The sequence below is a fragment of the Uloborus diversus genome, chromosome 1, assembly GCF_026930045.1.
Source record: "Uloborus diversus isolate 005 chromosome 1, Udiv.v.3.1, whole genome shotgun sequence".
In the NCBI taxonomy this organism is placed as follows: domain Eukaryota; kingdom Metazoa; phylum Arthropoda; class Arachnida; order Araneae; family Uloboridae; genus Uloborus; species Uloborus diversus.
Window position 1 is genome coordinate 187,074,282 of NC_072731.1, and position 13,399 is coordinate 187,087,680.

A 13,399-nucleotide genomic window follows, 5' to 3' on the forward strand; every position below is an offset into this window, starting at 1 on the left:
ATGGGATGTCCTCGCCGAGATCTTTCTAACAAAAAAAAAAAAAAATGTTCGAATCGGACTATTCATTTTAAAGTTATTAGGGGGGCACAGACAGACAGACCGACAGACATTTTTCCCCATCTCAATACCCTACTTTCCAATTTTTAATTTTTCAATATTTATCTAACTGTTTTATTTATTTTTGATTTTTTTTTTGTTTTTCGGGATATTTTTAAGATGCATTAAGCCTTCTTTCATGCTTTTTTCTTCTTTCTCTGACTTTTACTGGGAAAGTAGGCTAAAAAATAGCCTGGAAAAATTTAAAACCATCAATCAAAGAAAATGAATGTTATGGATATTTGATAGAATAATTAGGTTTCTTAATTGGGTTCTGGTAAACGTTTACAGTTAATACAAAGATAAATTATTTTTTAACGTCAGATGCCTTTCTAAACTAGACGTTTTTGAAATTTAAAAGCAATATTTTGTCTATATTCATATGTTAAAAAAAATTCAAAAAATCTATGCCAAAAATTTGAAATTTAAAACACATTCCGGCAGACTTAAATATTTTTCAATTTCGAAAATATTTTCTGTGGTAAATATGCGATCATAGTGACAATTATTTATTGAGCTCTGTTGGAGTTGACGAAATGTTTGCAACGAAAATGATCGATACTGTACTAGGATTTTGGCGTGCAAATATAAAATGTTTTTTTTTTTTATTTTATTTTAACGAGGATATTTATCAAATTTTTTGTACTTCACATTATGTTGACCCTGCATTGTGCTATAAATACGTAAGTGCTGTGCGCTTTCCGTCCTCTAATTAAAATAGTTTAAATGTAGAAAAAATTGTTTGAGACAAAAATTGTAGAGAATTGTTTTCTCCATTATATATATAATAATAGGAAATAGCATTAAACGCATAGGATGCGAAATATTTGCAAAAAACCGATTTTTGTGACCTATGACCTCTAAACCTCGGACATCTTACGACGTGGACACCAGATTTATGAGACTTTTGAGAAAATTTTTATTTGCATTAGTATCGTCTCGAAGTAGCAAACTTTTGCTACAATTTGATTTCTGTATGCTGAAGGGTGCCATACAACAGAAATACATTGACCACGGAAATAATGCATAAGAGATTACTTTCATGAGTAACAGCAATGTGCAGGAATGATGTTACATTTTGGCAGAAGGACGTATATATGTTTATGATGCATGCTTTTCGCCTGTTACAATCCATCCTAGTCATTCAAAAGCAACTTACTTCACCGTTTGTAGTAAAATAACTAAATTATTATTAATATTTTAACAGAAAATTTGGAATGAAATGAGTAAAAAGAATTTCATTTTCTTCATAATCATGCTACATATTGGAGATTTTTTTTTCCGACTTAAGCTGAAAATTGCTAGGCTTGTGATTAACCTGTTTTTCAATGTCACGCCTTCAACGATTGACATAGACTGCACGTCTACTGAAAGTTATCTTGAAATCACAGTAGACGTATTCCATTATCTTTGGTAACAGCATAAGAGTTACCATCTTAGAGCATTAATTAAAATTGAGGGAGTTAGTTCAATCATTGACTTAGCAAAATCTTACCCAAAGAGCCCAAGTCACGTGACTCAACAACGACGAACGTTTGGTACGTTTTGAGTGAAACAAGCGAAAGATACCTAATTTCTTCTAACGATTTGCTTTAAAATCTCACACGTGACTTGGGGTCATGGTTTCATGAATGAAAATCTTCACTGCCTCCATTTTATTTCTTCTCAATGGTTACCATATGTTGGCGCATGATACAGAATAAGATGTAGATTTTTATATGATATGAATAATGTATTGAAGGGAAAAAAAATCACTTCTTACCCGAGTCCAAGCTGACTACTCTGTCAAACCCTAGGAGAGCCGTATATTCTTCTTGCGAGTTCTTTGGAACTATTGCCTTCCACATGCTGCGTTCAGCGTCGTGTGTGTGCACCGGCTGTCCGTCTCGGAACCATTCCACTTTGAGGTCTCGGGAACCCTGGACCATGCAGGCTAAGGTGAGTTCCGTTCCCTCTGCCACAGGCATATGTTCACTCGCCTCTATCTGACCAATATGAAGAGCTGACAGACATAAAAAACGTCATTTAAAATCTGCTGTTAGAAGATATCTTGGAATTTTACGGTAAGAGTTACTGGCATCCCTGTTGCCAGTAACCTTTACCGTAAAATTGTATTTTACTGTAAAATCTTTCGGTAGAATAAACGAGAGTTAAAAAACGCAACATTTGAGCACCCGATTCGAAAGTACGGTTTTGTCTGCTTCGCACTGTAAGTTACGCGGTGTATCAGTTGGCGCTGCAATAGTTTTTTTTTTCATTACAATTTACTGTCAATTTTTTCTGTACTGCAAACAGTCCATTTTACAGTACTATTTGCCATAAAAGTTTTCTGAGTTTTTAACAGTCTATGTAGTGAAAAACAATAGAATGTTTTCGCTTTACTATTAGTGATACATAAAATTAAACTTTTACTCAGTGTGTAATTGCCGATACTGGTCTAGTATACTACTCATGCTGTAATTAATTTAAATTTCTTTACTTTCACGCTTAGTTGTGTCTGTAAAAGTTCGGATTAAATATCCTGAAGTTGTTTTCGCAATATTTTTCTTTATCCTGCTCGCTCGTAATTCTAAGTAGAAAGTTAAAAAGAAATACACTTTTTTTTACCATTTAAAAAAAGAAAAACATGAACGAAACGAATAATAAATAAAAGGAAACGAAAGACAAGTGAAGTCTTTTGGTGAAAAAAAAAATATGTATGCTTCATTTTACTAAACTGATGTCGCTTACAGAAGAATGAACTTCCTGAAACATAAAAACTAAGACTAACAAAAGAAGTAATTGCTGGACTAATAGGCTATGATTTATCCATGGTTCTGTTAGAAATAAGGCCGGAGTTGACAATCTCCTGTGAAGTCAAATATGAGAGATTTCTACCTTCTGTTTACTTAAGCGATCTTAATCTGAAAAATAAAAGAAAGAGATGTTCTAAAATAAAAAGATAAAAAAGAGGAAATGTCGGTTAAACAGGCGTATTGAATAATAGATTGTATGTTAAATGATGATTTGTTGATTTGGAGAACAATACGAATAAAACACCACGGATTTTCTTATTGTTACTGGTTGCCTAGAACTTTATCTAATCTAATATTTTATCTATTGCTAAAGAACATCTATTGAGATGTCAGGAACCAAAAATTTAAGAGAAGATTAAAATATGACTTATGTGCATGGATTAAGAATAGTAAATAGTAAGATTTTCTTCAGGAAGAATGAAAAATATATTTACAACTGTTTGGCAAAGTGAACGTTTTTTTGAAAAGAATAACATACCTTGTCCTTATCTTTGAGATTTAAGGAACGGGGATATGTTTGAAGTTTCAGTATGTAAGAAAGTTGAAGGAAATAAAAAATGGTGAGACAACTGCTTATCTCTAATTTGTTTTGCACATTTTTTCCTTAACATGATATTAACAATATTTCTTTTTTTAGCTGGGTCAATTCAATTGTCTTTATTTGAACAAGACGCGACTGTATTGCAGTAGGTTTTCCCGTTAATTAAAATTCTCAGAAAAGTCAATCTTCAAAGAACAAATTTTAAATTTTTAGTTAAAGCCGATGTTGTATCACATATTTTCCATTCATTGACATAATTTAAACAATTAAAAATTTCAATAAAAATATATTTTTTTTTTCAATTTTTCAATTTTTTTTTAAAGCGAGTTACAAATACAGAGTCATTCCATTTCAAATCAGGCAAGCAGGTATGAAAAGTGTCATATGACCATCACCGATTTTTTTGAAAAAAATACAGTAGTTACAACTAAGGGACATATGAACTATCCCAAAAGGATTTTGCGAGAAAATTCTTTTTTCTTCAGTTACAGCCTATTAAAATTCTGCACAAAATCCGCCATTTTGGAAAAAAACCGGCAAAACACTCCATTTCAAATGGACATTATTTCAAAACTATTTAACCTATTTGAATAATTCTTTTTTCTAAAAATAAATAAGGACCCATATATCCTCTAGACATCGTTTTTGAAAGCTTAGTTAGGTTTTTTGATAAAGAAAAAAATCATTTTTGTCGCGAAAAAACTGCATTTTTACCGATTTTATGATTTTTTTTCTCCATGAAAAAAAGGTTTTTTTACTAAACGGAGATGGCAGTCTAAAGCCCTAATATGATAGTTTCATAACATATTTTATTATAATTCTTGGATGCATACAGCCTCGGAAATAAAATTTGAAATTTTGAAAATTTTCAAAAATTAGCGATTTTTGAAGTGATTTTACTCAAAAAACCCATTTTTTAAAAATCTAAAAATTGGCTCATTTGAACCCCATATAATGCTTAACAAGTGGGTAGACACCGCATCCCGTATTTTTTCCCATAAAATGTTTTATGATTTTTTGAAAGTGACCTTATCGCCCATGGCATGCATGTAAAATAAAAATTTCTAATAATTTCAGTAACTGAAATTCTGGTTATATTAATGCCTAATAACTACAATAAAGGTGCCCTTTATCAGGAACAACTAAAATCTTACTAACCTTTAATAATATATCAGTAACAAACCGTTGTTGATGACCTAGTCAATTCGTCTTTTTGTAAGACTCTGTGTGTAGCCTTTAGATAGAAGAAGAGCCTTTGGTGATTATATTAATGACTAATAGCTACGATAATGATGTACTTTATCAGAAACAGTAAAAAGCTATATTTCTTTTTATAAATATTAGTTTATTTTGTCTCCAAAGCTATGCATTCACCGTTACTTTCATATGCAGCAACGAATCATATTTTTTCTCTTTCAATTCTCTTTCTCTTCAACTCAATTACGCGACAGGGGAAACCATCAAAGGGAAGAACAATACAATGCATTTAAAACGATTAATTTTAATTTCGTGCTTTGGTTGACATATGCGAATGTTGTCACATAATTTTTGGATCCTACCTAGTATGATTACTTTTATACGTAAGAATATGTATACTAAATTCATACCGCAAAACTCACTTGTAGTTTAAGAATTTAAAAAGCCCACTATTTTATGAGAGAAATAATTAATTGAACATGGTTGTAAGTTGAGGTAACCAAACAGATCTCACCAAAGGTAGCTATTATAGCCAGGGATCCAATTTCTAACAAAAGAAGGTCAGGATCCCTAGTCTTCAAAACTTATTTTAATGCTTAAGTGGCCTGAATTCGGTCAAAAATACAAAAATTTGAGTGAAACAAATAAGGAAGTATGGGATCTCAGCTCCCATAACAATTAGGCGCTGATCAGCAGAAAAATATATTCATTTAACAAAGTACAAAAAGACGAATTGACTGGGTCATCAGAAGCGGTTTGATACTGCTACATTATTAAAAGTTAGTAAGATTTTAGTTGTTCCTGATAAAAGGCACCTTTATTGTAGTTATTAGGCATTAATATAACCAGAACTTCAGTTACTGAAATTATTAGAAATTTTTATTTTACGTGCATGCCATGGGCGATAAGGTCACTTTCAAAAAATCATAAAACATTTTATGGGAAAAAATACGGGATGCGGTGTCTACCTACTTGTTAAGCATTATATGGGGTTCAAATGAGCCAATTTTTAGATTTTTAAAAAATGGGTTTTTTGAGTAAAATCACTTCAAAAATCGCTAATTTTTGAAAATTTTCAAAATTTTAAATTTTATTTCCGAGGCTGTATGCATCCAAGGATTATAATAAAATATGTTATGAAACTATCATATAAGGGCTTTAGACTGCCATCTCCGTTTAGTAAAAAAAACTTTTTTTTCATGGAGAAAAAAAATCATAAAATCGGTAAAAATGCAGTTTTTTCGCGACAAAAATGATTTTTTTTCTTTATCAAAAAACCTAACTAAACTTTCAAAAACGATGTCTAGAGGATATATGGGTCCTTATTTATTTTTAGAAAAAAGAATTATTCAAATAGGTTAAATACTTTTGAAATAATGTCCATTTGAAATGGAGTGTTTTGCCGTTTTTTTCCAAAATGGCGGATTTTGTGCAGAATTTTAATAGGCTGTAACTGAAGAAAAAATTTTTTTCTTGCAAAATCCTTTTGGGATATTTCATATGTCCCTTAGTTGTAACTACTGCATTTTTTTCAAAAAAATCGGTGATGGTCATGTGACAGACCCTGCCTGATCTGAAATGGAATGGCTCTACAGTATTTTCCTCAGCTATATTTATTTTGAATTTAGCAATTTTTGTTAATAACTATGCACTTGCAGCTGATTTTGCTGCAAGTAACTTTGATTTTGTAGCTTCATATGAGGCAGTGAGAAGCAAATGGATGTAAGTAAAAATTGAAATTTTATAGGTTATCATTTAAAAGCAATAGGAGGTATCTCTCCTCTGTTTTGGAACTAGAGATTGTACTCTTAGCCCTGGAAGGTGCATCTAGAGAGCAAGATTTAGAAAAAAAAAAAAATAAGGAAAGCTTATCTAGGATATGAACATCAAATACCTTTTACATAAAAATATAAAGTAAAGTTTTAAAACTTGAAAAGCTAGAACAACTAAGAAATAGAACGTATCTATTCATGCAATAACAAGAGTAATAATATTTCGAAAAATAGCTCAGCTACTGAAGGATATATATCAGATAGAATTGCTACATCCTGTTGAAAACTCTTATCAAAATATCCTGAAATTGAACACCTTAAATTTTTTAAAACTTTTTGGCTTCATCTCTGAAATCTGGGCGTTATCACAACCTGCTCACGGTATTGTCTTTTATTAATTCGCTTATTTATTTATTTATTTTTGAAAATGAAAGGATTTATTTTTCGAACTCGAGAAATATCAGCGTAATTAACTTTTTAGTCTATTAGATTTAGTTGTCATTAATGCAGAATTGATGTCGTTATGAACAATAAATTTTCATAGTTGCTAACATTTGGCTACATTTAAAAAGAAAATTCAAAAGAATCTGCATGTTTTTAAAAAGAAATGAGATTCCTTTGGGGTTATGAAAACTTTTAACCCTTCAACTAGACCGATCTTTTTTGGACTTTTCAAAAGACCCAAAAAGACAATTTTCTGTAAATATAGATAATTACATAAATTCCATTTCTTTGCTTTCAAGAAACGCATAACTAATTGACAAAAGCACCGAAAGAAAAAAGAAAAGAATCATGATTGGAAATGAAAAGCATTTTCGGCATCGTTTTTGTTACACTTCGGCTAAAGAAACCAGTCTAAAGCAGCACATTTCTTAATTTATTTGATGAATCGAATCCTATTCTTTCATTAGCATTGTAGAAGAGTCACAATCATGAAGATGAAAGGAAGCTTTGTTAATGTAAATCCGCAATTAATGGAGTTTTTTCCTGTTTCCCGTGCACAGAAAAGAGAAAGCTTATCTCAGTAAAGGGCATTGTTTTTAATACAGTTAAGGAGAAGTGAAATTAAGAGGTTAATTGTATTTGAACTGAAGTGTTTTCCTAAATACATTGCAATATACAGTGGGAGGCATATAAACCTGCAGGATTTAGAGAAGGGAAAAATTACTGGGTGAGTGGAAGTTCTAATTAGCTGACAGGAACCCCAAATTTTTCCGAGTGTTAAAAAGTTTTATGAATACAACTCTAAATTTGGCCGAATGATGATAGTTTGGCTGAATGGAACTCAAAATTTCCAAAAATGATTAACCTCTTTACTGTGAGAACTTCTTCGCCAAAAAAGGTCATTTTATGCGTAAACATTTTGAAGGTAAATGTTCACTTCCCAGCAATACATTTGGTTCCGGGACCTCCTGGGTTGCTACTCCTTTCGTTTTACAAAGGAGCTTCTGCTTGATCAATCTAGCCATTATGGGGATCCAGCGTGCGATGGTTTCTAAAGAGTGGGAGGGAACGCTGTCCCTGAGGTGCAAGGAGTGGTTGACGATGACAGCTGGAATGTATTCATTTTGGCTTTCTCTTTTCTTAGGTTTGTTCTGAAAACCATTTTGAAATTCTCCTAGCTTCAAAAGGACCTCTAAGCATTTCACTACGAAATTCCGAAATATTTACTTATGTTCAGACAGGCGTTATATATTTTGTAAATGCTAGTCAACTAGTTTAGTTATTGAAATTTGCTGTTCAACTTTTAAAACTGCGCAATTAAATCAATTTAATTTAAAAATTAAAAAAATAAGATTTTAAAAAAGAAACAAAAATTGATGGAAGTTGAAATAACTTTCCCTTACCACAAACTTTAACATGAAGTTCTTTATATTCTATGGATAATTAGATTGTTTATTAAAACTGCGAAACTTAGTATTTGCTACATGATTATACTATGATAAGCAATGTTTTTTTTGTTACAAACTAACGGTTTGTAGTTTTGCTGCATAAATTTTAATATGGTAGCCAAAAGCTGGGGCATTAACTTTCATCACGTATGGCTTGAGTCACACCCATTTACTTGGGTGTGCTAGTGTTTCCTTGTTTCCAACCAACTTAAAACCAAAGTTTTCTAGCAATGAAATTCAGACTGAAACATTTATAATTTATCCTGTTCTATATTAATAATTTCAAGCCGGCAAAAAATTCAATAGCAATTGTATTTTTTTAAACGATAAACTTGAATGCTTCGTATATGTCATATTGTCATTGGGAACCAACGTCTACAAACTTACAATTGAAGAAGAGTTTGCTTGCAAAATGTAACTGTAGATGGGGCAAACCTAACCTGGCAGCATTTTGCAGGCTGAGCAGATCCTAATGATAACATCACGACGCTGTCAGATTAGGTTTACCTCAACTGTAACTGAAATCAAAATCAAATGCAGGATCCGACTAAAATATGGAGAGAGGGGCGTAGATAGACTTTGATGCTCTCCCCCCCCCCCCGCAAGATTTAAATTTCAACATAATGCTTATTATTCTGAACGTACGCGCTCATACTCTTGCGCCTCCCCCCCCCCCCGCACCGCGTGGTTGCCTTGCGCTCCACTGAATTTAGCCATTGGCTAAATCAAAATTTTAGTCACTTGGAAGAATTTCAAAAGCAGGAGCCGTAGGCTACGGCCCAGTTCCCAGATGGTAGTTCTGATTACGCCAGTGACTGCTATAATACTTAAGCACTAAATTGATTTTTCTTTCAACCTTTTTTGACCCGCAGGCCGGCAACATCTTTTTAAAAGACCTCCCGGACCGGTCAGTTTTTTTCTTGCCTTATTTATTACTATTTTTTTTTATATGAAAAAAAAAGAAAATGACTCGCAGAACCTGAAAAATCTGCTAAAAATCTAATCTGTCCGGAGAGTCCCCCCCACCCCTTTTTTCCTCCTTTTTTTTTTCTCAAAAAAAAAAAAAGGAAATTTTTGACTTGCGGATTGTTGTGGAAAAAGTTAGTGGGCAGTCGAGTTTTTTTTTTTACTACATATTAGAGATTTGTTGCAAAACATTTTATAGCAAAGGTTGTAGATAGCTGATTGTTGTAACAACTATCCATAAGTAAGTGAGCATTTGAGAAAAATCAGACAATTTTGAAAATTAATCACCAAATTCATGCAAAAACCGTTACATAGGATATTATTAGACTTTTACATTTATTTCTTTATTTGTTTTTGAATAAAGAATTTTTAATGTGTTTATTTCATAGCTGCGTCACCCGGGCTTCAATCGGTCTACCTCGAAAATAAAAGTTATGTCAAACGATCAGGCTGAATAATATTAAAAATCTGCAAAATTTCCTGACGAAGCGAGAAAAAGTTACCAAAATAGAAAAATTTTAAATCCCCCAATTATTGAAAAAGCCTCAAAACAAAAGGTAGAATTTTTTTGTTCATATTCGAGAAAAAAAAAAAAAAAAAAACGGCAACAGATCTCTCTTCCCAATGATTTTCGTCACGCTACTAATTTTTATAAAATCATTGTTCAACAATGACCGTAAGCAGCAACGAATTTCAAATTGAAGGCTTACCTACATTTTAAGATTGAAATTAATTAAAAACAGTTGTAACTCGTGTTCTAATCACCTTGGGACATTGGAACAAATGATGCAGAAAAATCAGTGGTTTACATGAATATTTTTTTCTAATTTTTGTGAGCATTTTTTTTTTTTTTTTTTTTTTTTTTTTTTTTTTTTTTTTTTTTTTTTTTTTTTTTTTTGCCCTCATATTATAGAAAAACGCCATTTTTGGATCTTAGTATTAGAACTCAAACGGTTTTTTTTTTTTTTTCGCGTTCGAAAACCCTCTTACGTTTTTTCTTGAGTGCTCAAGTACCTCCCTGCCAAATTGTTCAATATCCGACGTAAACTGTGGATTTATATAGGGCGCCATACACACACATACGTATATATATATTGAATGTTTTATTTATATAGATTTTAAATCGAGGACGAGCAAAACCCCTGAGGACTGGCAAATTTTTCCTCCGGACTAGTACCGGTCCACCCAACCACCAAGAGAGAATCGCTGTTCTAAACTTATAAACAGTATAAGCAGGGGAGGGGAGGGCCCCCAAATAAAGATGGTGACTAGCGACTCAAGTATCGTTGTCGGGTCGTGGGAGTACGTATTCTTTCGGCGGAGATGGGGGAGGGGGTGTATTTGGCTAAATTGTCATCTGCGCTGTTTTCTTCATCAGAAAATTCTTGGTCATCAGAATAAGTACTATAATCAGAGCTGTCGTTGCTCGAATAATCTGCGTCTGACATTATGAAGCATATAAGTATTCGCTAAGCAGAAAATGTTCTGAATGCATCGAATGTTCAACAAAGAATGAAGGCCTTCTCGTTGTAGATACAACAATGTAGCTACTGTGAAGTGCGCATGCGCAGCCAGTATACACCTTATCAGTCAGATATTGCGCCCATGAAAAGCAAGAGCAAAGAATTAATCCCCTTTCAAAAGAAAACCTGAACTATTGTAGAAGAATCCACGTGGGAATTCGTGCTTGAACGAGCATTAGAATCTAGTTTCTGTGATTAGAATTAGTACTCGAAAAAGATCTGGGGGTTGTGTTAGTATATGTTTAAACTAATGCATATATATTATACGTGTACATATAAGTAAGAGGGGAAGGCATACGTTTTTGTATTTTTATCCTTTCTTCTTTCAAACTATTAAAATTTGTTCTTGTTTCTTAATTTTTCATATTCATGGCTAAACGTCCCAAGTGACGGTGAAAATTTGATCATGATAAAAACTAAATTGCTTGGATTCGGTTGCAACATTTTTTTAAAAGAGATGAGAATAAAAGGGGGAGGGGAATAACGGAAAGAGCGTATAAGAAGTATTCTTCTCCTAATATCGATCCAATTTATGTGTATAATCAAAGCATCATTTAATTTTCTTGTTCATGTTTATTGGAAATATATCGTGCATTGTAGGAATATTGCTTCGTTTTGAATACATCCAAGATTAGTTAAATAAATACCTTTGTGTCAAAAAGTAAAATAAGAAGTGACAAAACGTCAAAAAAGCACAAATTACAGATTACTCCAGACACGTGCTTCGGCGTTACAAGGAAACGCCTTTTTCAATGCAAAAAAAAATGAGCTTTCGGATGTCTTTTCCTCCATAAACTCATTTCTTTTGCGTTGAAAAAGGCGTTCCTTGTAACGCCGAAACACGTGTCTGCAGTAGTCTGCAATCGTGCTTTTTGACGTTGTTATTTCTTATTTTACATTCTAGATCGTTTACTATATGCAGTAGAGCCTTGCATTTCCGAATCTTTGGATACTCCGAACAGATTTTTTTTTTTTTTTTTTTTTTAATTTTATGGAAAGTATTACCGGAAGAGAACTTAATGTGCTAAAGGAAAAAAAAGAAAAAGTATTTTTCAGCACATATTGATTTGAAACACATTGAAAAAAAAAAAAAAAAAAACAGGAAAAAAACGCAATACAGGATTACCTCATTTACCTTTAACTAAAATATTAAAATAAACTTTACTTGAAATTTACTTTACATTAAAGATGTTTTGAGGTGAGCAGACAGGTCGAGTTTTTACTGGTGAAGTGATGATACTTTTGACGAGGAAGAAACACTATTCCTTAGGTCTCATAAACATAATGTCTGTTCGTGAAACCTAGAGTCTTTTACTATGTTTCACTGATTTTAAATATTTTTTTCCTATAGCAGAACTATATTTTACTTTTTCAGCTTCAGAATGAAAAGTAAGAATATTCTCTGATCAATTTCTTCTAAAACCAGTCATCTTGTGTTGAATGTATACTGGAAATAAAAATGGGATTGAATATTTATTTCGTTGAAACGGAAATTTCTTTGCATAGGTATTCGCTGCAATGAGATTTTACTGTATCATTTAATGATTTTTTTTTATCATTGATTAAATTTATTATTATTTTATTTATTTATTTATTTCTTTATTTTTTTGACATTTTTTTGACTTAAGATTTTGTATTCAAATTTACCAACGGGTTCGTGAATCTTACTATTATAAAACTACACATTCCACAATTGTGTTTGTGGCAAAGAAAGGAGGGCTAATGGAATGCACTGATACGACAGCGAACCTGTTTCCGTATTCATCTATCTCTCTTGGGAGTGTCTGAAGTCTTTTATTCGCATCGCGTTCTAAGCCTTTCTAAATAGATATCTTTTTGGGGTGCAAACAGCTCACACACACACGTGTTGTATTTTCTACCTTGTCACTCTATAATAGTAAAAGTGACGCGATGTGATAACTGCTACTTCTTAAATCTTATTTTTCTAAAAAAAAAAAAGGAAAAACAGGAAGAACATATTGATTAGAAGGAAAACTACTAGCCTCAACTTGGGGTTTGGGACCACAAAAAGCAACAGCACAAGTAAAGGTGGTTTTGAACGATTTTACGTAACAATTTGCATTATTTTTACCATAGAAATGCAAATATTTCGGGGGGCAGCATCCCTTCCCCTTCGTTCTCCTAAACTACATCATTGCAGATTGATACATTTAATTGATTCATGTTATGCCACGATTTTTTTGCACTACGTTTAGTTTACACAAACTAAAACGCCACACAAGTTTAGATTCAGCTGACTCTTTGTAATAAAATAAAAACGTCCAACTCGATTCTCTCTCTGTTTACATATATTTATAATCGACTAGTATGGGGGACAACTGCCCCCTTTTTTTTCAAAAGAAAAGGTTCTTATTATTTTATAAAAATTAAAAAATGTAGCATCGAATTGAAAGAAGTACCATATGACCATTAGTCCCAATATTTGAGGTCGTGTCCCGGACATTTTGAGAAAAGGTCTGTTAAACAATAATGACGTTAAATTTAAATTTTGGAAAAAGTCACCTGTACAGGCACCGCCTACCTACCCCCCCTGACCTCATGTATCTCCATGTTTTTTGTGCACCAGCTGCTTATGTTCTCTCTAATTATATCTTTA

At 32.5% G+C, this 13,399-nt stretch overlaps 1 protein-coding gene across 1 annotated transcript in view; it reads right to left on the minus strand.

The window, feature by feature from the left end:
- The window catches only part of LOC129217735 (uncharacterized), a 169,891-nt gene that overhangs the window by 51,441 nt on the left and 105,051 nt on the right, over positions 1 to 13,399 (minus strand). The window contains exon 7 of the mRNA XM_054852075.1: positions 1,859 to 2,098. Within this exon, the coding sequence (XP_054708050.1) occupies positions 1,859 to 2,098 (240 nt within the window). The remainder of the gene's footprint in view (positions 1 to 1,858; positions 2,099 to 13,399) is intronic.